This window comes from Harpia harpyja, chromosome 12 (assembly GCF_026419915.1).
Source record: "Harpia harpyja isolate bHarHar1 chromosome 12, bHarHar1 primary haplotype, whole genome shotgun sequence".
NCBI lineage: Eukaryota > Metazoa > Chordata > Aves > Accipitriformes > Accipitridae > Harpia > Harpia harpyja.
The window spans coordinates 30,105,820-30,132,935 of record NC_068951.1 but is presented as its reverse complement, the minus strand read 5'-3'; the positions used below and the strand labels follow the sequence as shown (position 1 = coordinate 30,132,935).

Below are 27,116 nucleotides of genomic sequence, written 5' to 3'. Positions count from 1 at the left end.
TCCAGATACCTTATAGAAACTTGTCATTACAATGCGAGGTTTCTTGAGTTATGAAATAAAATGGGTTCAAGTTGAATTGACTTTGTAACTGAAGCAATATATTGCTACCAAGACTGACCACTAGAGGGAGATGCTACAAAAGGATTTATCTCAATTGTAAAACTGAATTTAGCTTCTCTCTCATACCTTCAGATTGACATTTTTGAATTTAACGTTTGTTTTTATTAAATACCTCCAACCAAGTGAATTCTGTCATAGGTATGATACCAATCAAGTTTTTAAACTGTGGAGTGGAACTTGAGTTTTCTGTCAATGAAAAAAGCTTTGAGTAATAGATTATTTATTACAAAGCTTTAAAATAATGGGTCATGATGTAATAAGACAACCACCCCCCTCTTAAATTGCAGTATTCTTCATTTCAAGCAACCTGTGCATGAAAGGGAAAATATTTTATTTATAGCTCTACATTTATGATGTAACATGACAATTCAATATTTAAGTGTAGACCCTGATTGGAGCTTGTATATATTTCTGTATTATGTTTGTGTATTGTATGTTGGTATTTGGGGCTATTATTTCACTGGTAATACAGAAGGTCCAAAGAAAACATGCAAAAATTTGTAAACTACTAAATATGTCTTGTATTGGAAAGATACTCCGTGACTAGTGTGATAAATGTTAATCTTTATCCTGCTCTGTAATAAATACTTAATATTACAGTATTCATCGCAGTGCCATTGTATCCACAATTCTGATTCAAAATTTGCGCAAGGCTGTTCTTAGAGAGTTTTCCCAGTATTTGATAAGTTTATAAATGATATTATGGTGTGGCTGCCTGCAGTAACAGGAAGCTAGACTTACTGATTCAGAAAAGTCTCTTCAGTTCTTTTTTCTTTAACCAAACCTTTGCTGATCTATCTCTGGAGGTTTTTACCATAACACCAGTCTTCAAAGGGTGAGAAGAATGCTTGCACTTGGTTTGTTCCTTACACACATAGCAGACATTCACAGCTGAACATAAATGTTTTATTTGGAACATTGTACTAGTGTTATTAGTCTAGTAAGGTATCTAAAACTGCTTATTCATGCTATCCAGTAAAATTTTAATTGCTGACTGAATAGCACAGCCATAAGGAACTGAAAGTATTCCACTGGTTGAATATTTGGCATCTTTAGAATAGCTTTGTGCAATCATCAATGAAGTAGCAGAACAATCCAGGAATTGTGAGAAATAGGTTGGGGGGGAGGGTGAGGGGGAAGTATGTTAATCATTAACTTATGGTTACATAATTAATGGACTCTTGTGTATATTTCATGCAACACAGTTGGCTACTTTACTGTTCTCATGTGTTCACAGAAGTGATCATCTCTGTACAAGTGATGCTGGGAAAAGACAATACTGAGCAGATCAGGCAGCACAGTGATTGGCCTTTTTCATTACCGGCTGGTCTGATCTCATGCAAAGACTTGTCACTCTGGCTGAGTGCTGTTATATTCTGCTAGAGTACCTGAGCTTCAGATAATGCAGTAAAAATCCCTACTTCCCTACACCAAAGATCTTTTTAAAAAACATTTTAGGCATGTGGATTCATGCTGCTTGCCCATTTAAAGCACCACGCTGGAGTCTTTTGTGGTTATATAAACTTATTTCAGTGAAGAAAACTGACTTCATAATATTAGACATTAAATACAAATGAGTTACTGTTTTCCTATCTTTGAACAGTGAAGTATTTCAAACTGAGGTGAAATACTGTTCCCCATTGAAAAAAAGATGAAAGTTTTACCCCCAAATTTTATCTACAAGAATCTTTTTGCCCAAATCAAGCATCTGGTGCTTCTGGTCCAGAAGCATCTGGTCCAAGACTAATCTCATAATGTGTTGAATACCTTTGAACCAGTAACTTTGCCCCATGTCAGTGCCCCTCTGCTTTATCTGTGTTTACCTAGCAGTGTCAGATCAGGAAGAAATTAAACTTACTTAGGCTCAGTTTGCATTAGAGTGAAAGTAGTCCTTTATTAGAATAAAAACAGTAAAACAGAGTTTACTTTCTTTGGCTCTGTGAATCTCTGAACTGTTGATACTTGGGATGGTATAGTGGGGAGGGGAGGATTACACTATGCTTACACTATTAGCTACTGAGACAGGCAGTAGGTTAGTTGGGCATTTTATTTGACCTAGTGCTGTGATTGTGTGCATGATGAGTAAGAAGTATGCTCTTCAGCCTTACTTTTCCTCTGGCTTAGAAGTCACAGCCCCTGTTTTTGTGCCAGATACCCCATACTTCGTGTAGTGTACACATAATTTCAAAAAAGTTTCTAATAGTTTCTAGTATGTATGTCAGTGGTATCCAAACCTTCTACGTGATGGGCTTTGTAATCCTAATACAGCAGTCCAGTTGACTACATGCACTGTAGTTTTACTCTGTGAAATAAATGTCTTTGTGCCCACTTAGTGTATGCCTGCTTTTTTTCACATGTTTAGATATCTTTGGAAAAGTGTTTCCAGGACCTAATGGTATTCAAGCTTAATGGTTTTAAATTAACTCTGATATGAAACTGCTTATCTATTCGTGCTGCAATGCAGTATAACAGTCTACTTAAACTGACTGTGGTATCACAGGAATGAAATGTAGCACAGTGGTACTCATTCTCAAAATAGCATCCAGAAGGGAGAGGAGAAATGAGAACTCACTCATTTCTGTACTGGCAGAACATGGTGAAACTATTCTAAAGAGTAGAATCAAGGAGTATGTGGAGAAATTAGAGATGAGAAAGCAATGAAAGCATTGTAAAGAAAAGCTCTGCTGCACAAATCTCTTACAGCATGTGCATGAAGAGATCTTGTTGATGTAGGTTTCTAGCTTTTCTTAGATGCACACAATGGAATTCCTCAAAAAAGCTTACAGAGAAATTTAAGCTATCATGGAGTAAGAAAAAAATAATCTTGGGATTCAATTGTTTAAAAAAAACCCCCAAACAACAAACCAACAACAAAAGGAAAGTAAAGGGTAAGAAAGAAGATGAGTGATCGTGATGGATGGAGGTTACCAGAAGGATCTTGGAAGAACTTGTGTTCTCATTGCATCATCTCAGAGGAATGAGAGCTCAGGGTTATAACAAATTAATGGAATAATCATCTTAAGTACTTAAGTTATAGTCAAAAAGGCAAATGAAATACAAGGAATATCTGGAGAAACAAATGGGAATAAAACTGCATTATTTTATCACTTTAGAAATCTGCACTGTTCCTGATCTTGATGAAGAAGGCATATCAATCTAGAAGTGGTTTGTAGAAGAGGAATAAGAGCAGGCAGAGGGCAAGTACTGTGCAATGAAAGATGAATCAGTTTGACTTCTCAGTTTGGGAAAGAGCTGAGTCAGGAGATGTCAATAAAACTATAGTCAGTAAGGTTGAGTCACCAAAATTATGAAAATTACTAGCGAATGGTTATTTCAGAAATATAAATTTGTATCTGGAAATATAAATTAGCAGGTGACAGTTGTTTTACAGCCTCTGAACACAGTGATCTACAGTCAGCCTCTGACTTTAGAATAATCTTTCACCTGCTGATAGTCTTCTGGTTTCTGGCTACACCAGTAAAGGTATTACAGCATACATGCTTGTCTCTTCTGCCCTTTTTCTTCAACTGGAAGCAAGCACCTTTATTTAACTCCTTCCCACTAATCTATATGGGAAATATCTGCTTATATAAATGTGTATATACACACATGCTTCCTTTAATGCAAGACAACCTCCTTTCCTTGCGAACCCAAATCTTGTGCTGATAAGCTTAATAGGTTCCCTTCTCTTTATCTCCTGGTGCATCTTCCCTCTAATCCCCACCGTCCCCTCAAGTGCTTGCCCAGAAGTCTTTTAGAGCTTGTGGAGCTTCTGTTAAAACAGACTCCTCTGTTCATTAGGAGAGTTTTTCTGCTCTCAGAAAGAACTGACTGTCTTTATGATTTGTGGAACTATGAAGGCACATTCAAGGTTAGTTAACAGTCAAAGTAATTGTACCTTCCTACTTGCCCTAGTACGTTTTCTTGCTTATGTTTCCTGAATCCTGCCACTGTCTGAGCAGGTAGGTGAGATTACCCTGAAGATGAAGATGCTGTTTCCATTTACAAATTAAAGATTGGTTGCAAGATTGGTTATGATTGTGAGAAAGTTGCAATCTGTTACCTTTTTCTAAAGCTTTTTATGACGTCTTCAGCAGGAAGACAGTACTTCTGGAGTTAGGAACATACCTAGAATAGTGGAAATTATAAAGAAAAACTTGAACATACCCTCAGAAATACTAATTTTTAGACTACCATCATACTTCGGTGGTCACTCTTGAGAGGAGGGGCTCTACAATCTTTAATTAAAATACCTTGCCCAAGTTGTTGATAGGTTACTACTTTTAAACTTCCTGTAATTGAAGAACATAAGTATATGTGCAAAGGTGTCAGTTTGTGTCTTATTGTAAGAAGCAGTTGATGAAATCTTCCCGTTTCTCAGTATGGATCTGCTCAACAAATTCTTGTCAAGAGAGACAAGAAAGAAAAACTGTAACAGATGGACCACGGATTAATCCAAACATTAAAACAACCTAAGACACAGTAATCGACATCAAGTCTTCTTAATAAATGGTTATACTCTTTTCGCCTGAGGTTTACCCTGAGCTCTCAGTGCAGTGGGTTCATTTTGATGACTGAAGAAAGCCTAAAGAAACTTGCATTAAACATAGGATGTTTTTATCAGTCTGGCGTGCCAAAAAGATGGGCAGGAGATTCATGAACAGGGTATGGAAGACTAGGCAGTTTAATCTGCACAGACTGGTAGGTTGTCTGAGGTGTAGTATGACTAATAATGTAATAATCTTTTATAGTCAATATTTATACTACAGTGTATCATTACAGAATAATTGTGCTGGGATGTTTACTTAGAAGGTAGTTTCAGCAGTAAAATACTTACGTTTTAATGACTACGTAAATCACGCTTGATCAAGGGCTATCCTTTCAGAGCTGTCTCTCTACTAAAAGCTAAGATACGCTTTCTAATGTATCTTCGCAGAAAGGGTTAACAATTTCCTTTTCCACAGTATCCAATTTGAATAGTGTACTCCTGGGCTTTGGCTTAGAATATTGCATATGCTTATTAATGAGACTTCCATTTGTTATGCCAGTAAAAATGTCTTCAACACAGAATTCTGAAAAGTATAAAAAGTAAACATGAATTTATATCTGCATTTTTGGTGGTGTTTTTTGTTCCCCTGCTTGGAGAGTTGAAGTTGCATAGTCTATATTTGTCTATATAAATTGAGTTCTGCACATTTTTTTTTTTTTTTTTTAAACCTAAGTGATACTGGAAATAAGTCCCTGCCATTGTTTTAGGTGGTTCTTGAATTTTCTCTTAAGTATATCAGTTTATTCCTTTAGGGTCTGTGCTTATTTTAGCCAATGTTCTGTTTAGCAGGATGGTAATAAAATTTATATAAGACACTTTTCAAATGCATCAGGGGTTTTGTTGTTACTGCTTAAAAAGGGTGATTGAGATATAACTGCTGTTTGCATATACGAACAGCTTTTGTTGCTGTGCATTTTTAATTTCAAGGTATGCATGCTGTTTGTAAAGGTATGTCCAGGAAAACTTTATCTTTGAGATAAAAATATGGCATTATGTTGTGTTTTAACTTGTCCCAGCAAGCTGTCGATAAGAATTGGCTCAGGTACAAAGTCAGAGGAACTTTATTCCAAGTATTCTATGTTAATTTTTAAATTCAGTAACCACTGTGATTACTATATCCTGTTAATTGGCTGCAGAACAAATAATGTTACTCTGCATCCACTATAAATGCAGATTTATTTTGCAGTAAATTTAGTAAGCTATAGAAAGGTATGTGTACTGATGCAGAAATCTTAATTATGTGCTGTTTTGTTTTTTTGTGTGTGTTTTGATTTTTTTTTTTTTTTAAATCTGCAAATTCTCAGTTCTTGCTTCACAGTAAATAGGGGCTTTTTTGTTTTGCTATGGTATTTCGTTTTGGTGGGGGTTTTTTTTGTTTGCTTTTTGGTTTTTTTTTTTTGTTGCTGTGGTGTGGGTGGTTGTTTTGGGTTTTTGTTTGTTTGTTTTTTAAATTTAATTTTATCCCCATCAGTTCAATATGCAGACTATGAAAAAGGGATGATGGAGGTTCTCAGCTCCCTTTAGGACTTTCTGAGATTCCCTGGTGAGCCTCCCCATTCTACCTCCTGACTCCAGAGGCAGTCATTCACAGATGCAATTTCAGCTACCACCTCTGTGCTGATGATTCTTAAGATTGTTTCCTTTCTCTGGATACTTCTTTTTCTGTCCAAACAACACTTTCTGATTTCTCCTTGTAGGTGTTTGATCCTCTGTTGAAATGTTCTTTGACCAAAACAAGCCCTTCTTTTTACTCCCACCCATCGTTTTTTCAGCTCTACAAGCAACCATTCTTCTAGTCTGGACTCCTTTGCATTATCCTGATGTTGTACCATCCCTAGAGTTATGCCATGCCTTATCTTCGGGTTGCTTTGTAATTTGTAAAAATCAGGATTTGTCTCATCACCATAGTACAGGCTCCTTCTACAAATAACTGCAACTGTATCTTCTTAGGCATCAGCAAATCTTGCTCAATATCAGTAACATCCATATGTAGTGTAGGTGACACAGATTGCTGTCTTATATCACCAGTGTGATTGCATAACCTCTTCCTGAAGTACTTTTCTGGATTTCTGTCTCCATTGAAATTAAATCATCATAGCTTCACTTTAAGGATTTTTTTTTTTTGTCCACGCAAGCCTTTCCTGAAGTGCTGATTTCAGAAGTCCCTTTGTCAGTAATGCCACAGTTCATCATTGCCTGGGTGGGAATCATCCTTGAAAGAAACTGCCTTAAAACATAGCAAATCCATCTCATCTTCAGACAGATTGATATAACAGCAAGAAAAATAGGTTCTTGGTACATTGCTTGTCCATGTATTGTGATGTTTCCTTTCAGAATTTTAAACAATACTCTCCCATGTGACTCTCGGTTTGGAGCCTATGGAGACATATATATATATATATATGAATTCTTAAAGATTTTTTTTTAAAGTTATACTAATATTCTTGTGCTGTCAGATCTTCTAAAAATGTACACCAGTGTCAACATTCAGGCCATATGAAGAAAAACATTAAAAATATTTTCACTTTGACTCTTTATAAAAAGACTCAAGAATTCAAACCATGTAGTTTGTTCCAAACATCTTCAGTCATAGCCAGGGATTAAGAAAGTTCTCCAGTAATAAATTCATAGGCATTTTTCAGACTAGGTATTTTCTTTGAGTCTGGAAAAAGGTAGGGCTGCAATCTTCCCATGAAAAGAATTCACATTATAAAAAGCTTGCCCATTTGAAAGGATCATTGCATCAACTATTTCTTTATCTCTGTTATCTATCTTATGAACATAGCTTTGAGGACACTGCACAAGTCAGACCAAGTTTCATATGACTTACGCTGATAAGCCATTGTATTTTATGAATATTAGTAAAGTCTGTCTGAAAGATGTACTCAGAATATTTGTATGTGTTATGTTATTGAGCTGTACTAGTAACTAGAAGTAAATGGTGCATTGATCTTATTACCGCAGCTTTAAATTAATGTACTACTTATTTCTGCTTGTGACGTAAGCTGTCAGAAAATATTTGTTACACAGAATAGGATAGCTGTCAGTAAGAATTTGTTAAGCAGAAGAGTATATTGCACCAAAAAAAAGTATATGGGGGAATTTAGTAATCCCCATTAAAATGCATGTAATGAGTCAGTGGATTTGTAGAACCGTGGTGTTGTAAGTTGTGGCAGTGTTGTAAGGAACTTTTCTGCCTTTGTTCATCATATGGAGAGTTTTCTCCTTTTTGAAAATGTTTGCCCTGATGTTATGATTATGACCGTTAGAACATTTTATATAGAAATATACCACAAACAGTTTTGATAACTTTGTGTTGGTTTTCTGGAGGCAAGCTTGTACTGAAAGCCTTGACGCTTAACTGTTTTCCTGAGTAATCTCTTTGATGTGAGCTGGAGGATTTTTTTTAAATAGTTGGCTATAAAAATTTCAGTGGTGAGTTCTGTAAGGTAATTTGAATTCCATATAATCTTTTAGATAATTACTGTGTGAATTCTTTTTTACTGTGAAGAGAGCAGAGAAAATGCACACCTATAGCAGTAATAATCTTGTGATTTGCTTTGGAAATCAAAGTAATGTTACTGAAAATTCATTAGTGTGCAATAAGAATTTTTCATTATTTGCCAATTCTTGTACTTTTGAGAAATAATGTTGGGTCACAAATACATAGTTATTATTTTCATATGCTTACAGTAGTCACAGAATTTTGGAAATGGGTGTTAGGATCATGACAAAGTCATAGAATAAGAACAACGGTGTTGACTTTTAGTGTTTTAGCTTAATATCTCTAATCTTTCTGCTGATTAAAAAGAAATACAGCAAACCACCCTGCTAGACATCCATTGATACACAACACAATGGCTGTTTTGTGGCACTATTTCTTCCCTCTATAGTTGTTTTATGCACTAAGGCCGGGGGGGGGGGGGGGGGGGAGGAAGAAGAAGTCATCGAACATTCTTTCTTGAATATTTTTTTCTGAACATGGTGTTAAGGTCTTTTTGCTCTGTGGAATGTTTTCAGAAAGACAGAATCAGTGAACGAGTGCAGTTATGCTGCATGCTCCCTGTTTTGTTCAGTTCAGGTTTATAATTTATGCAAGCAAGGAAGTGAAAAGATTCTATTGGATCTTACTACAGGCAGTGATTGAAACTTGGTTATTTTTGATCCATGCTTTCTCCACCCAGTAGCTGTTATCATCCACCACCATCCTCATAGCTGTGAATTTGTAACATTGTACTGTATAGGCTACCTAGTTTCTCTTAAATATGTGTTGTCAGCTAGGAAGAGAAAACAAGCTTTCCATCTTGTGGGTTTTGAAAGAGGAAAAATAAGAAAAACATTTGCTTGCCTTTTTTTTTTTTTTTTAAATTGCTCAAGATTATGCTCATCACTGTAATCACAGGTAGAGAAGGGATGTAGGGGGTAGAAGGAAAAATAGCATCAGCTATCAAGAATCTTGTTTTCCTGGTTTGTAAATGATGCTGCTGTAATTCTATCTGCGGGTTTTTTTTTTTTTTTTTTCTTCTGCTCATTCACCACTCAGCAGCTGGTAGGGAAGTAAGACTGCCTGGTAACCACCTGCAGAGCTGCAGAGATGAATTACATTTTCGGAAATAACACACTCCTCTATTCTCGTGCCAGTCGAGGCAACACTAGCTCAAGCCACAGTTCTGTAGGCCCAAAGCACAAGCAGTGGGCAAAGAAAGGCTCAACAGATGAGTTACGGAATGAGCCTTCCCGTTGGCAGCAGATAGTTGCATTTTTCACTCGGAGACATGGTTTCATTGACTGCATTTCTGTTGCTGCCAGCTCCACCCAGGTAATATGCCACTTGTTGAAATTATTGTGTCTGCATGTTTTCTGGTTACTTGCTAGTCAGAAATAGCAATTATTTATTTATGCATGGTTTTATATAATCTCTGATTCATGAATGGTGTTTTCTGTCTGCTTTCATTTTCATATTTTATAGAGCTCTATATAATATTTAGCATTAAAGCATGAAAATGGAGACACTAAACAAGGTCTGATTTTTATTTAAGTTATTCTGCAAGCAATGAGCCTTCAACAAGTTTAAATAGATATTTTAATGGAATAGTGAAATACTGAAAAATGTAGTTTGCATTCTACTGCCTAGCTATGGAGGAGAATAATGTAGTTAAATATCAATTCCATAGCTGTAGTAAGATGACAAGTCAAAGACTATATATTTTCTGGCTAAGGAATTGTATTTGTAGGATTAAATAATTTAAAGTCTTAGTTATATGTAGCACAACAAGTTCTAGTCTGTATCAGTTTTATGGGGTTTTTTTGGCTGCTAATAATCCATAAAGAGGGTTAAGGAATGCCTTCCTTACATACAGAATGTACACTTAATAGTGTAGTCTGTAAGAAAAAATGACATTTTTCAGCTTCACTGTCAATCCGCTCTAAGTGATGTTTTTATTAATCATCAGTGAAAGTCAGGTAAAAGGAGGCAAGCTAAATTTTAAGTGTGTGGATTTGGGGTGAGTTCTTAAGGTTTATATTGAGAGAAGTTTAAACTTACTGGCGTTAGCAAATGAGTATCTCTCTGGATAATACGATAAAGAAAGTTCTATGGAACAATGCTGAGATGTCAGCATTATTTAAAAATGTGAGATTAGATTTGTTTTGCTTACTGTAAAGCCAAATTCAGCTTTAGTAAAAATGTCATTTAACCTGAAGTACTACAAAAACTTGTGTAAAAAAAAAAAAAAAGGAAAATTTGTTAACCTCACATACTGTAGTATTATTAACATTATTTCGATCTGTTGGTAATTGTTTCAAAGGTGATAAAATGGCACTTCCTCTGAAGTCAGCTTATTGTTATCTGGGTTTTGCTTGTAAATTTAGAGTAAACAATGAATAGGAGATCTTAGAGGAGAATTTTCACTTTCTTGTTGCAAATGTACATGAACGTCAAAGAGGGATGCTGTAGTTTCTGTAATGGGTCATTATACAACTCTGATGCATTAGATGGACATAATAGCTTTTAAGTACTGTTTGTTTTTTTTTTAAAGTCAAAATATACAGTATTAACCTTTTGTATAAATATTATGGTTGCTGTTATTTGTTTAATGCTTGAACAAGCAATGTTGAAATGCATGAAACTTGCAGTTGGACTGACTAGTCAGGACTAGAAATTTGCTGATAAATAAAATAGTGAATAGCCTCTGCTTTGAGTGTGGGTTGGATCAGATAAAGATACTGAGATCCCTTCAAACTGAGCTGCAGTTCTGTGAATATCCCAGTGTTTGTTCTGTTTTTCTGCTATGAAAAAGATAGCTTACCTCTGTGAAAGCCTGCCAATTTTTTTTTCATAAGTCTGATAGTTCTTCTGTTAAAAAGAACTGCTTATACATGTTCATGGCCAAAAGGAGGGAAAAAAACCAAACATTTTGAAGCGGTTGTAAAAAAACTTAATGAGCATATCCAGAAGTAATGCACTGAAAACATAAGAGCTTGTTGAAGCCTCTTCCTCTGGAAAGATGCTGTACTATCCTCGTACCTTATCCACCCATTGCAGCTGTTCTAGCCTCAGGGAGCAAAAAAGACATTTGGAGATTGCTCATTGTGGTTGCAATTTTGTTTTTCAGTTCTCTTTGGTTTTTGGTCTGTGATGTAGTATTCTGGAAATTCTTGATGACTTTTATTTGTTCATTTAAGATACATCCCCGTCACTTGAATGTAATCACATTTGCAGCGTCCAAATAAATAACTAGATGTGATTTACTTCTCCTCTGACCTAGTCTGTTGAAATTCTGCTTATATAGTCTTATTGTTGTGACATCATGATTTTTAACACATACAAAATCAAACTAATGGTTTTTAAAATGTTGGTCTCCTGTTTCCCATGTGAATCTGCTACAATAGTACCCATTTTTAGCTGTGCCTTCATTTGCTTGGCTTTCTTGGATGGGGTGGGATGGCATGGAATGGTGATACTTCCCTCCATTACCAGTGAAAGGGAAACAACTCCTGGAGTCTGGGCTGCATGCCCCTGTCCTTCCCTGGGGCTTACAACGGGTCACCTTCTCCCCAGCACGGTGGTAAGAGGACTTTAGCTAAAGAAGGAACTTTGGATTTTGGAGTAGGGTATTTTTTGAGGCGGAGGAGGTCTTGTACCTTAAAGAAGCGAGGAAGAAGTTGGTGATGGATATGGTAGCACTGCTTTTTGCTGTAGTTACCGCTAGGTTTATGCCCAAAAGAATGCGTGTGAGCACAAATGCATTGTGGCATGGAGGACTAGTCAGGAGTGAAAGGCTTCTGTAAAAAGCCACAGCACCCTGAAGACTACCAATCCATTTTCAAATATTAAAAGTGCCTTATTTACTAGTATTGCCCCTTTTTAATGTTATTAGAAGATTCAGATCACCCATCTCTCACAGGAAAAAGGCATCAGTGGAAACAGATGGTGTGAACAGATACAAACAAAGACAGTAAAGTGGTCATTCTGACTCTGCTTGTGTCCTGCCCTAGCTGAGGTCTCCAGGGTGCTTTGCATGGAACTTGAGGTGGTTGTAGTGATTTGTAGATTTTGCATTACTTTAGTTAACAAGCAGTTCAGTGATCAGACATTGCAGTCTGTCCACAGAGCAGCAGTACTTCCCACTGAGTTAATACGTGTTTCATCTGCAGTGGTAAACTGCTGTAGAAGTAGCAGTGCCTTCCTGCCCCACTAACCACACGAGTCTCCTTTATGAGTCTGGGGAAGCCGATTTAACATGCTCAGGCATTTGAGGCCTTTATTGTTTCTTCCTTCTGCATTCTCTGTGATGAGTTAGTTACTCAATTAGAATAATTAAGGAATTTGATTAGAAGTTTGTCTTTCAATTTTTGTCAGCAAATTTATTAATTTCTTTAATAAAAGCCAAATCTGTGGCATAAAATGGAAGATAAGGATAAAAACAAACGCACAACAAATTGATGCTGTCACAAGGGTGAATAACTGAGCCATGAGCTTAGTAAATACATGGTTATGCAAATGAAAAATAACTGGGTAATTTGAAGAGCTGTCCTAACAAGAGATATATATATTGCATCACCAAGGATAACTGTATCCAGTGCAGTTCTTTCCCCCAAAGTCTTTCCAGAGTACCTATTCCTGACAGTGAATTCAGGTTATCATATCTCAGAATGGATTTTAACTGTCAGTAGTATTTGGCCTGTGTTGTGCTACAAATTCAGAAACTGTGATTTCCTGAAACTCCCATGGCATTAAACTGGTTCTAACAGCAATGCATTTAGGCTATTCTTAGCATGTAACATAGTATAATATGCTTCCAGCATTTGATACTGAAAAATTGTTTAGCTCTTTGAATATGCTGTGCTAATTTATACTTATATTTTTTTAGGACATGTTTTAGGAAATGAGGGAGAAAAAGGGGGGTGGGGGGCAGAAACCCCCTCCTAACTCCACTTATCCATTTCAAAAACTTAACTTTAAATTTCAGACCTTACCAGCTGCTTCTGTGAGTCGTTTGAGTGCAGTCATTTCTTGTCTTTGTATCTCTTCCTTTTAAGATCTTGATAAAAGTTTCACTGTATGTCATTATTCCTAGAATATTGCTTTCAAATTAATTGAAATATTATGAACATAGTTCTAGCATTTTTTAAATGCTATATGTAATCAGACAACAACATAGAGGTGTTGTAAGGTGCGTTTAAAAGATAATGATTAAAAAAACCTCCAGGTCTCTACCCTAACTCCTTTTTTATTTTACTTCTTACAGTTCAGGAGTTGCAAAAATTGATTTCTTACAGCAAGATTTACCATCCTTCCTATAATTTTTGTGTATTTAAGTATTTATATATTTTTAGACATACAGATCATAACTATAAGGCACATGCTTAAAATATGTGAGATGAGAAAAGATGCAATAGTTCTGATGTAGTATGTGGAGGTTTAATTAAACAAGCAGAAGTTGAAAAGCGAAAGAAAAAGGGGGGGGGGCAGAGGGACCTTAATATAGGACATGGAATTAAACCTGGAACTTGCAGCAGGAAGATATTGAAACTAAAAGGTCAGACAACTTGATGGCAGTTTAACTATTAAATATCTTAGGCATATCAGGGTGTGTCACAGTGGGTGATATGTTTTATGAACTATATTAAACTGTGGTGTGGTGTGGATGTGTGACTGTTTTAGCATCCCCTCAAGTTTACAAGTGAAACTGGGACTTACGTTATGCAATGGCTAGCATAATTGAAGTTCTTTACTTGCAGGATTTGTTTTATTCAATACCTTTTTTGGATTTAAAGAGGTGATACAGTAAAGAAGAAAGGAGTTACAGGACTAACTGTAGGGAAGTTTATATGAATACATAAAAGAACTGTTGTCATTGTTAGATTTTTAATGCAGGCTTTTCCCTGAGTTTAAAACTTAAGCATACGTTGCCTGGAAATTGTTGCTGCTAATATTGTGATGAACACATGAGAAAGCAGCTTTAAATAGTATTTGCTTTGCATGACTTTTAACTATAAGAAAGCACCTTCTGAAATTTAAACATGAGTTTCACTGTACTAAGTTTCCTTCTTCCTGATTTTGTGTAATATCACACATTTGTAACACTATGAATTTATTTTGCAAATTTTAGTTCTGCCACTGGTTGCATTTTACGTAAGAGGGCATTATAGCAGAGATAAAAATGGTATGAATTTATTCTGTATGAGGAATGCATTAATATGTGTTCTAATCAATAGACTAAGAACTAGGAAATCCTTGACAGTTTAAACTCAAGCATTAAGGGACTGTCTCTGGAACTTTTTCACTTTGTAAACGCTTTCTAACTGTGTACAGTGGAGATGGAAACTTCTCAAGACTGTGAAGTTTGCTTGACAGTTTAGAGAGATGCAGTTTTAAAAGCATATTAAAATCAATAAATCTCAAGAATATACATCATGAATCATGTAATGTCATGTAGACTGTGTTAGCATCATGCTGGTTCCCTGCTATAGTCAATTGTCTCTCCTCTTACGAAGTCAACTGGTAGGCCTGTGGAGTAATGGGGGTGTGCTGCTTCCCTCCCAAACCCACAGGTGTGACTAATCTTGGCATGTGCAGTGTGTTACTTCAGTTAATCACTTGCAGCATGGTGGTGATGATAAGAACTGAACTGGTGCTACCCGCAGCCACTGCTTGCTGCCAGAGAGTTTTAGGTTCCGCTTTCTTTCACCTGTTCCCTCACAGCTGTTGTTCTGTCTCACTCCGAGTTGATAACAGAATTTCTTCATATTTCTGTTCCATTGTATGTCAGGAGAATTACTTTTTCCAGAATGAGTCAGAAATCTGGTAAGCAAAGGAGAAGGGGACAAAGAATGTTTTGCTTTTGGAGTACTACTGCTACTGCAGGGGCTTTCTGTCTACATTGTGCCCAAGACTGAACCTTCAGGCAAGGCAGATACTGGATCCCCTCTTAATCCATTGTCTTCAACTCCAGCTATTAACTCAGGTGGACTAACAGGGTCTTGCTGTATGAAGCCAAGTGCATGGAAGCCTGTGAAATAGGTAGGACTCTTTAGGTCTGTTATATAACTTTGCTAATTTATTTTATATTGTGATAGTTGCCCTCTCAGTTGAGGCTTGTATTGATTGACAAAGTGTTTTGAAAGTCAAATACAGGCCAGTCTGTCGTTCACCAGCTGTCAGCTTACTAAATAACTCTAGCATGGCTCCTGTGGTATAGTATTTCTGTTGTGCTGCCAAAGCCGCTGTATATGTTGCAGTTAATACAATTATTAAGTAAATGACTGTCTGACAGAACCACTGAATCTAAAGTGAACACCATCTTCTTCCTGTTCTATTTTGGTCTACAACATCAAGAGCACTCTCAATTATGATTAAGGATGTGCAGGATGTTTCTTTTAGTTTGAAGAAGCTAATGCATCAGAAGTGTCTTAGATGATTTTAGAAAACATGACTTTGTCTTTTAGAATGATCTGCATCCATGTTTGAGAGCTGACATGATTATCATGTGTTGTGCAACTTAAGAGACTTTTAGTTTATACCTAGCTCAGAGTCTTGGTAAACTTCATGTCCGCAGCCTTTCTGGGATTTATAGTAACCGAAGGAGAGAAATTGTTGTCTTGTTAAACAAGATAAATTGAAATCTTTATGCGCACACTAGCTATGCAGTCTCTTTTGAGAAGAACTTGGTTCTCTCTAGAACCTCTGTTGCAGCCAGTGCTTTCCCCTGTACTCCAAAATAGAGGAGGTACTAGAATTTGTCTTTATGAATAACAATTACTTAATACAATTTTGCGTGAAGCAGGTAGGCTCTTGAGCCCTTTCTTTTTTTTTCTTTTTTTTCTGAAAAGCATTTTCTATAGTTCAGTTTTCTGTATGAATGTTTCTATGGTTCAGTTTTCTGTATGAACATTTGAATCATTTTATCTTCATCAGAATTCTTTTCTAGTTCTCAGAAGTGGTCCTACCCTGTGTAAGCTACTCAGTGTTAAGTAAACTCCTAGTCCCTGATAGGTAATTTGTATTTCTCTATTCCCTATCCTCACCTGAGTTTCATGGTGTGATTTTTATTGTCACATAATAACCAGTGATTCCTGTTTCATGTATGTTATTCTTCTATCTCTTGAGAGACATCTTGTAAAAGATATCTTTGCAAGGCATGAATTCTTTTTGACTAAGCCTACCTGCTTGGCCTATGCACACAACTTTTGCCATTGCAGGGGCATGACAGCCTGAATGAAGAATGTCTTTCACTACTTTCCCTGGGAGTGAGTTCAAACTAATGTTTGACACGCTACTGTTTGCTGAACTTCAAGCACAAGCTTATCGTGAAGAATTTCTAGTACAGTTCATTTTTTGTATTACTTTGGCAGATCCATAAAAGACAAAAATGTTGGGAAAACATCCACCTCTTCATGTGATGCATCTCATGTGCAATTGAAACGAAGCACCTCATCCTTGTTTATTAGTATAACCACATTATTCACACTTTGCTTATTGTGTAGTGGCTCTAACAGATGGGTCCCAGTGGATGCTTTCCTCCCTTGAGGTAAGATACTTCCTTTAATGCTGTTTCTAATGCGCCTTCCCAAATTTCATTCAAGTGACGATTGCATAGTTCTATATGTTATTTCAGGAACGCTTAAAGGTTTCTCCAGTTAGTAGACAAGAGAAATCCTTCTGATCGGTTGGGACTGTTCCTGCAACAGATGCTTTGCTAACCAAGTGCTGTAATGAAATTCTAGCAGGTATAAGTCTAAAAGGGCACCTTTTAGTAGTAGTTTGCAATGCTGGTCTTGGGGACATAGGCCACAACAACAACAGTATCAAATACATCAGTGGACTTCGAGAAGGATGTAACCACCCTGCTGGATGTCATGTTATGTTAAGCAAGCACTCTTAGTCCCTCCATTTTATTCCTTACAGAATGGATAGGAGCATTCCTGTTTCACATCAAAGACTGATAACCTTGTGCCATCTGTCAAGGAAGTTCAAAAAACTGTAATACAGAGGCCAAATTCAGTACTGAGACCTGACTTGTTGTTAATACCACTACTACCTAGCGGGTCTTCCCTGAATCCCAAACGTACCTTTTGAGGACCTGCCTTTTCTGGTTTTGCCCAAAGTAGCATTAGCAACAGTCATTTCTATACCAGTCAAAATTAATTAGGTCAGTATTCTCCCTGAAAGTAGTCTGTCATGACCAAAAAAAAAAAAAAAAATCTACTCTTTGATATACTCAGAAAGCTGCAGTATCTGTTAAACTATACCTTTTTTTACTTGGGATCATCACTGGCCACTTCAAGCGATCACCTCTTGGTACTAGCTTGAGTTTCTTCCAAGAACTGCTTGGACTCCAAGACAATAAGCCCAATAGTGCTTCCTGACTCTCCTGAGCCACGTACATTCTCCATATCTCATTCATGTTTTACAAACGTTACCTATTGGAAGCTGTCGCTAGAGTAGATGCTAAAGTTGTTAAAGTTATGGTCTAATGTCCACTTGACCAATGTGGCTGATTCTTATCTTCTGGTGGGTGGAAGCCACCTGTTCCACACTGACATGCATTTAAGAAAAACTGTTACACATTTTTTTCTTTGTGGAGGTGGGGTAGGAGGAGGCACTTGTTACAGTGGACTGTGATCATCTTTTCTTGCCTTTTTTTAAGGTCCTCTCATGTATCATGACCATATGGTGGTTTTATCCACTAAAAAACTGTCAGGGATCCCAAAACTTGTACAGTTCTGTCACTTGCTTTTTGAAAGACTTAAGGCTTCCTTCCATATACCAGGTTCTTGTGCGCACACACATGTACACACAAGGCTCAATAGCAAAAAAGCACTCTGAAGGACTGCAGTCAATGTAGAGCAAGGATTCCCTTCTGTGTCTATCTTTTATAATTTAAAAAAAATCTTTGCCACCAACCAAAGCACTTCTGGACTTGTTTTCCAGTTTGGTATTCCTCAGGGTGTCTGTGCTGTTTATTGCTATTCCATGTGACTGGTTGTCAGTATTGAATTGTGTCTTACTGGCTGTAACCCACTTCTCTAATATATCAGGCTTGCTCTACAGCTTGTTTCTGTTGTGCTTTTGCTGCTCTTCCATTTTTTTTTTGTGTTTAGCTGCACATTAGGATGTAGTTGAGCTGACGTGTTCTCCAGACAGGTAACAGACATTTATGACTCATTTTGTCTCTCTTGTAAGCTGATCTTGGGTTTTATGAATTTTCAGTCTTTTGCTCCATTAAACTGTTTCCAGTGCATATTCTAGTCCCTTGCAACAGTCTGTCTTGTGAAATGATACATCTAAGCAATGATTTAAATAAAAGCAGATCACCTTATCCATATTTTTCATAGTAAAGAAGAAAAAGTCAGGACACAATGGTTTAAATTTTACCAGGACACTGGTAAAACAGAAATGCTTATTAACTTTTTTTTTCATGTACTTGTAGTCAGCTTAAGAGTATTCTTTTTTTTTAAGTTACCATGGGTTTTTAAACTGTGTGGAAATTAGTATTATTGTTATTGGAGACTAGCATCTATGTAGTTGTGTCAGTCTTCTAATATGACTTCAGATATATATACCTCCAGGAATGCAGGTATAGTACAGGGTTTTTTTTTAACCATGGAATCTTCACTTTCTTCCCACTGCTTTGTGTGGTTTTTTACCAGAAACTCCTGTACTGTGGGAATGTTTCAGACGAGTCTCGTAGCCTTTCCTCCTTTATTCTCTTTATCAGTGCTGCCTCACAGTTTGTATATTTGCTTATTTAAAATTGTTTCTCTAAGACCAATGTCTGTAGAAATTAGTTGAGCAACCTGCATTGTGTGCCTTCCAGGTAATAGTGTTTGGTTTTCATAACAGAGTAGGGAGCAGAGTAAAGATTGCTTGTGCAAAGCAAATTTAATTTAGTAAGTAAATTGTAGGGGTTTTTTTCTTAGATAACTATCTGACTACACAGTGTGATGTAGCAGGCAAGAAGGGAGTCAGCTTTCCCTTTAGAGAAGGACAGAGAGGGAACTCTAAATTCTGTCTGTAGCGTGTACAATCTCCAGTCTGAAATCCTGGCCAGAAAAGGGATCCTGATAAATGGGGAGTGTTCAGAAAAGGGATTATAACTGTAGATTGTGTTCAGGAAGACCTGCTTTAAAATGAGAAACTTAAGAACCTCTGCTTAGTTCATCCAAAGGAAAGTTAGGAGATGATTTGTTCATAGACTATAAATACATAGGGATAGATTTCAGAAGCTAGAAAGCTTGTTTGTTTAGTAGAAAAAGGCATCTGTATTCCAAGTCAGGGAACTGAAGCTAGGCAAATTTAGATAGAAAACTTAATTTTAAAGAATGATATTAATATAATAAGCATTTTAAAAGCTTAGTGGGACATGATGTAATTGCCAAGTCAGGGTAATAAATTAGGATTTTCTATGTAAAAAGCATAATGACAAAGTTTGTACTTGAAAATACATCACAATCTTTGCTTCAACATGTAATATAATGACTCTAAACTGCTACTTGGAAGCTGTAAACTGCTGGAAAGCAGTTTATATTTTTTAAAAACTCTTTTATTACATCCTTTTACTACTGCTTTTAAAGATGAACACCACGGGGGAAAATTCTGTGTACAGCTTATTAGAATTTGAGCACATTAAGCCTCATTACAGATGAGCACTTCAGTAGTTAGATGCTAAATCAAGTGGTATGCAAATTGCCTGTGAAATACTGCTGATCAAGATGGTGATAGTACAGACCTAAGACTATATTCTCTGGTCAGTGTGGAATGCCAAAGTAGATGCCTATCTCCAAGCAAAAAACCCAGCTAGGGCTGTCCCACCTTTGAGCTCAGAGTAGTTCCTATGACTCATTTTACTGTATTAAAAGTAATAAGATTCAGGTGCCAATAGAAGAGAATTTAAATTAATGTGTTGAGGCACAGGTGATCAATAGGGTATGACATTTATTCAGGATTTTATAAGGAACTTGTGTCTAATGTGGCTGAACTGTCCGTTATGTTGTGTGTGACCTTTTTGTTGAAACTGCCCGGGTATTCCTAGAATAAAAATTTAAAAAAAAAAAAAAAGGCAAATATGATACCTGTTTTAAAAGGAGCTAAGCTGTACTCTCTGAGACTATAGCTGAGCAGGTCTGATTTCCTTATTGTACAAACTTTAAGAAGTTCTTTATTATTAAAAAAAAATTAACAGGTAGATGGATAAACAGATATTTTGAAGAAAAGTTAGCTTGTCTTTGTAAAGGGAAAATAAGGACTCATGGATCTTCCAGACTTCTTTGAAAACAGGGAACATGTAGATAAAAATCTATATGGGAACATGTGGTTATCAGAAGGTTGTTATAATTACAGAAGTCTTTGAAAATAATGGTTCTTGGATCAAAGGCTGTTAAAAGTAATGGTGCCATGAGAAAAAGGGGAAGAATGTTTTGCAGATTTTTTCAACTGATTAAAATAGGTCCCTCCAACTGCGACTGGATTCCCAGAAGGTCATATTTGTGAATGATTGGGGTGGGGGGGAGAATATGTGAGGCAGAGGCATGTGATTGATTTTTATTTTTTTTTTAATTTTTTTTATATTCAGGTTAACTAAACTAGCTGCAGAGAATAGCAGACAAAAGTGAATGGGCACAAAAATAGCTGGTGACATTCATTGTACAGTAATGAATGAGTAACAGAGTTATAAGGATAATCCTGCTTGTGTGCATATAGTGATAGGCTACAAATGAAGTATTTCTGTTCTAGAAAGAGACTTTGGAGTTGTAACTGATGGTTCCCTGAAAAGTCACCTTAATACTCTGCAGTAGTGAAAAGGGTAAATGAAATGTCAGGTGTTACTAAAGAAGTAGAAGAGAATAACACAGAACATGACACTGAGTATATTTCTTGTGTATCTGTATTTTGAATTTTGTGCAGGGTTCTGTTTGCCTTGTCTTAGAAAGGATATAGCATAAGTAAAAAGGAAAAGCTTAGTAAAGCACTAGGAGGAATAATCTAGTTATCTATAGGGACAGTTAATTTAAAAATAAACCAAAAAAACCCTGAGGGAGAATATGATGAAGACTTATAAAATAAAAAATAAAATTAAGAAGGTTCTCAATTAGAAATTATTTAATAGTTCTCTAATTCTAAATCTGTCACAACTGTCCTGTAAAACTTCTGCTAAAATTGTGAACGTCACTGCCACAAAGTGCTGTGGAGATGAGAGGGTTCAAAAAGAGAATGATTTCAAAATGGAGGTAGATGGATTTGCAAAGGGCAGGTGACAGGTAGCTATTACAAGTAGTGTTTCAGGAAGACCTTGACTGTCAGGTTCTGAGATGGTTTTCTGGGAAAATTACTGGGCATATATCTAACTTCTACTTGCCTGTTTATCAGTTTCTGCTGTTAGTAAGATTCTTGACCAGTTGGGCCTTTGCTCTCATCAAGTACGGCAGTTTTTACTGTTTCTGTGGAGTGCATTTTTTTAATGGAGAGGGACATAAACTATCAGAATAATTTATCTGTGTCTGGAGTGCATCGTATTAGTTGATGTTTCTGAATAAATTACACTAGGAAAAAAACCCCTGAGTGAATCTCTAGAGGATGTTCTGAAGCTTGGCAATAATGTGAATTAAATGCAGGGAATTGAATCTCAGTTTCTTGCCGTTGTGTGTCGCTCGACAATCATGATCATCTGACCTAGAAACGTCCGAAAATGCCATCTGATAGATTCATCCCGAGTGATGCGTCAGTCATGAGATTATCAGAGTGGCAGGAATTAATCTTGAAATGTATCTGGGAAGGACTAGTGGTTAGAGTAATAGTTTCAGAGAATGTGATTAAGGAAACAAGTAACAGGTGATTCCCTACTGTTGGGCATGTCTAAATTAGAAATGTTCTCGTGTCTTGCTATGCCACCTTCTAAGTACAGTAGATATATTGGTGTGCATCTTATAGAATCATAGAATCTTTTTGTGTTCTAATGTAATTGGGAAATGGCAGGAGTTCTGGCAGGTTGCTTTTTGTCTGGTGTTAATTTATATACCATACACTATTACATTCATCTAATTTCTTGTAATGCAGGACTTGGAAAATTTATTTGACAGCTGCTAATTTGGGTTTGAGCCTCAGTAACCAGCATAAAAGACACATTTTGTTTTCTGGTTCTTCAAATTCAAAGCAATTTAGTTATCTGTTTATAGCATTACCACTTAATAATTTGTTTTTACATATCCATTAGTCCACTTTCTTCTTTCATAATTTTCAGTGTTAATTTTTCATTTGTTTCACTTGTTTCTTTACCTGCTCATTTTTACCTATGTTGCACTGCTCAAGTTTTATCAATTTTTGTCCTTCAACTTCAGCAACCATAATCAGATGAAGTAGAATGTACTATAAAATATAATTTCCTACATACTTTTTTGCTTGCTGGAAAAGAAAAATTGCAAAAGAAAATATACTGGGATGTCTGTCAAGCCAGTGCCCTCCTTCCAGCAGCAGCTAGAGCGGAGGGTTAGGGAAGAGTATAAACCCAGGACAAATAGGTATGATGCTTTCTCTGAGGGCTCTCAGAGCTGTCTACCTGTTCCAGTGTAGGGATTCTAAGAGCTGGAGATGACCTGTGTGTTTAATAACCCCGAGTCCATGAGTTTTCATGGACTTGGCCAGCCTTCTTGTAGTGGCAAGGATTCAACAGTGAAAGAACAGCTTCTGCTTGCTTGTAGCCTAATTGAGGGGAGGAGAGTCAGGGTTATGGGACCTGTTCTTGTGCATTTTGTTCAAAAATTTTTAATGCAAAACAGTGTTGGAAACAAAATTCAGGTTGTTTTTAAGGAAATACCCTTCCCTTGGACTGAAAAGTCAGATTCATCTTTTCTGTTCTGTTGTTAGCCCTATTTGGTTTTAGTTCATTCTTCGTAAAGGCAGATGGGGATTAGGCCAGGGCTGTTGGAGCAGTCTGTGCAAGCAGCAGCTTGGGCACTGGCCTGAGAAGTGGAAACTTGAACCTCATACATCAAAGTCAGCCTGAAACCCACAACTTCACCCATGGCCTGACCACTATTATGAAAGTGTGGCTAAAGGTACATTTAGCTCAGTATCTTGTTGTTCCGAGGAGGTAAGAATGAAGAAAGTGGGTTTTTTTGAGTAATTGTGATAGGGAGGTAGATAAATGCAGCCTGAGACCTCGCTTCTTTTTTTCTTTAAATTGTTTAGTATCCAAAGATTTTATTGATGTCTATTAGTTTCTCAATGCTTAATGGCTTCAATCATTAGAATTGGGTTGTGTAGTGTTGTTGGAATTAGATAGGGATTATATACAATGAAACTGCAAATTTTTCTTTAAATAGTTTGTAGTCATGAGGGTCTGCTGAATCCAGTTTTGCTTTTCCTGAATCATAAATTCAGAAGACAGTACCCTTGTCTTAGCCCTTTCTACAGATTTTTTTTGTAATAAAGAATTTCAAATATTTGTATCCTAAAGTCTTCAAACATTTTATTGTAGATGAGGCATTTTAATTACCTGAACTAAATGGAAATCAGCCAAAATGATCAAGATTAGACCAAAAAAATGAGTAGGATTAAAGTCATAACTCAAGAAGAGCTTACATTGTTTCATGTATTTTAAAGCATTCTGAGAAACTTAAGCTACTTCTTGTAGTATTTATTGTTACCCACTTTTTTCAGGTCAGTATAGCTAATATTTCTTTTATCCAGAGTAAATGAGGGAAGGATGTGCCACAAAAAATGTGGCTGATAGACATTTTAGTCAGTGTGATACCAACACAAAATGCTGGCTTTATGTGATCCCGGGTCTTCCCTGGCACTGATACAGAATGGCAAGTCTTTCATGTTAGATCTGACTTCTGCAGAGCCACGTGGTCGTCACTGCAGTGTCTTTTTCCCAGATGAGGTTTACCATCTGATCTCAGGGCTGAACCTCATCCTCTGGCTCCTGTGTCTTTGTCCTGAACAGGTGAGTCCTCATGGAAACTGCAAAGAACTGTTTAAATGACTTCTCTGCTCAGTTTGGATGCACGAGGGCTTAGTTAGCTCCATTTTAGTTCCAGTTTTAGCTGACTTGGCCTAGTTCCAGTTCTTGAGACAGACAGGCTGGTTTTGCATGGAACCCAGAATGGCTTAGGTTCCCTGCTCTGCTTGAGAGGTTAAGCAGCTTCTGTGCTAGCTAGGTATGGGTGCATCATAGCTGTGTTTTGTCCAGCTTTGATCATAAACTGATCAAATCTGCCTTGTGTTTCTATGGTGCACTTAACCTGAAATCCAGATAAAATGCCCATGGATAATTAGGGACCAAAAGTCAGTTTATCTGTAAGCCTTGTTTTTAAAAACACATTGGTTTTAGTGAACATTGTAAATTTAAAATTATACATAAATGTTTGCTTTTCCATTGCAAGGTTGTGTAAGGCTGAATTCTTTCCTAAGTTATACTGAAAAATGCAAGAACCTTTAGAAATATTTAGCAAACAGCATTGTAAAAAAAAAAAAACAACGAAACAAAAAACACAACAGTCTTTATTTGTCAAAGTTTGCTCAAGTAATGCTAGGCATTAAACCTGTTAAAACTTTTATAGTATTTTAATTTGCTGAAGATGATGAGTGTTTGACACTACATCAAAGATGCCTATTTTGCTGAAATGTTGCAGGGCTCTTATGACTCATTCTAGAGATTGTGTTGTATAACGGTACTTTATTTTGAGATTGTGTTATAACTGCATGTTGTCATGGAAGCAAGTCTGAGGAGCTTCCAGTGTTTCCATGGTGTAAGAATGAATAAAATCAGATGAGGTACTTCAGCTAGTAATAGCATGGTAAAGATTTTAGCCTTAGCTCTGAGCAGTGAAAAGGCAAAGCATCTGGATAGCAATATAAAGCTATCAGAACTGTAGTGAAAGTAATAGTGTATGTTTGGGAAGAATTCAGCATGTGTAATGATAAAATGCTAATGCCACTTAGGTGTATGAAGCCTTTTGTAAATGAAGTAAGGATTGGTTTTAGTATAAAGCCGCTTTATCTGTAAATCAAATTGTTTGTTTTCCAAAATTTTCTGACATTTATGTCCTGAAAAATCTAATGGATTTTAATTAATGGGTTGTTATAGATGGCTTTTCTTGTGTGGTTTTCTGTTTCTGTTCATTAATGTGAGGTAAATGACTTTCTACTCATGCTCAGGGTTTTAGGGCAAATTTGTTTATAAAGAGATTTTTTGACAGATAATAATAGGTTGCTCACAGAATAATACAATTGTCAATAAAATAATAAATACTTGTCTTAAAATGGAAAGCTCTAGCTTAGATTCCCTGACTTTCTTCAGAACACTTCATTAATCCTTGTTTTAAGACTGTATCCTTAAGTACTTCGAGGGCACTGGGGTGCTATAAGTGAACCTGAATATTTCTTATCCTAAAGAAAAAACAGATCGTGCTGTAGATAATATAAGGTTCACATGCATCACTAATACTTTATGAAAAATGTTTCTTATAGATTTACTCAAAAAAAACCCAAACCCCAACAAAAAAACTTTTGGAGAAGAGCAGTGGGATAGTTTTGAGTTAACTGGCACATTTCTAGTATTAAGAGAGATCACTTCATAGTATCAGAGATAGATAGATATAGGACATCTTTGCTATTTGAATGAATTAAAAAGAACAAAATAAGCATGCTGTCTAGGATGGTTTAATTATTCCTTGACCAATTTAAGAATGACTGGAAATTATGTGTTCTCAGAGCTTGTAAGTGTCATATCTATTAAAGCATGTAAACAGTACCCAATCTTCAATATTGTATTTTGATTTAGGAGTGTTCTCAGGAGTGAACAATCTGTCACAGCTCAGTTTCCTACCACAGCATACCCTTTCTACTGTGAATTTCAAAAAGTATAATGTTGATACCCTAGAGCTGTCATTATTTTTCTATAATAAAAGTCTCAGAACACATTTTCTCTTTGCCTGCTCTCTTTCTGATGCTGAAACCTGTTTGGGCTTCTTTGTGGACTCTTTAGCATTATAATGAAAGCTACTATTCTTAAAGCTGATGTTATTTAAATGGAGCTTTCTAGGCCTTGCTTTAAGTTGCAAATTAAATGCATTAAATTCATTCTCAATAGCACTTATGAACCTAAATGAGGAGCCTTGTAATTCTGTTTTGAGCTTAGAGTGCTGGGTTGCTTGGTGAATACCTGCTGCATAGGGTTCAGTGCTAGACATTTGTTTAGTATTCGAAAAACAAAAGTCACAAATTACCTTTATTAAAACCAATATTAACTTTGTGTACATTTTGTATATTATAGATTTAGAGTATGACTGAGATTCAACCATTTAAGCAGTCCCTGAGAAATATGGCAGGACAAATTAGTTTGAGTGAAGTAAATCTTTCTGAATACCAGACATAAGAAGTGGACAGTCGTGGTGTCCTTTGCATGAAACATTGTCTGTGATGTTAAGTCAAGTCTATAAGGGTCTATTTTTAGATCTTGACAGAGAGAGGATAGCTTGGCTGCTGAAACTGTTGTTCTATTGAGACTATTGTTCGTATTTGCATGAGATTCTTAGCAGCTCAAAGTTTTACTCATCAAACAACCACTGGATACTGTGTGAGAGTGCTGGTGATAGTTTTGTAGTTCCAGGTTCCCCATTTCTCCTTTGGGGGTGTCCATTTATCTCATATGTAAAGCTCTAATTTTGCTACAGAGTAGAACTTCATCTCACAAGCTGCTGGACTGTCTGTTTTACTGTGTATTATGGCTTATGGTTATAGCTTTTTTTTTTTTTAATTTTCTGCATTAAAAAATTGCTTACTAGGCCTCATCAAGTAAGTCTGCCTGTCACTGTCTTTGCTGCTTTACTTCTGCTTGGGTAATCATGGTGGAAATTGTTCCTCACTGGGTTGTTTTTGTAGGTGAAGATTGCAGTAAAGAATTGACAGTAGATAAATTGCTTATTTGTCTTTAAATCAGTT

General features: G+C 36.4%; 1 protein-coding gene across 31 annotated transcripts in view; it reads left to right on the top strand.

Moving 5' to 3' along the window:
* DLG1 (discs large MAGUK scaffold protein 1) overlaps positions 1 to 27,116 on the top strand; it is a 173,225-nt gene that overhangs the window by 63,950 nt on the left and 82,159 nt on the right. For 2 of the 31 annotated variants that reach the window (XM_052803524.1, XM_052803521.1), the window contains exon 1: positions 9,208 to 9,488. The exons of 24 other annotated variants lie outside the window; for them this stretch is intronic. In XM_052803524.1, the coding sequence (XP_052659484.1) occupies positions 9,264 to 9,488 (225 nt within the window). In that variant the 5' untranslated portion in view covers positions 9,208 to 9,263. Of the gene's footprint in view, positions 1 to 4,679; positions 4,822 to 9,202; positions 9,489 to 27,116 lie in introns of those variants that run through there. 5 more of the 31 variants (XM_052803526.1, XM_052803517.1, XM_052803520.1 and 2 more) reach the window with 5 other exon arrangements.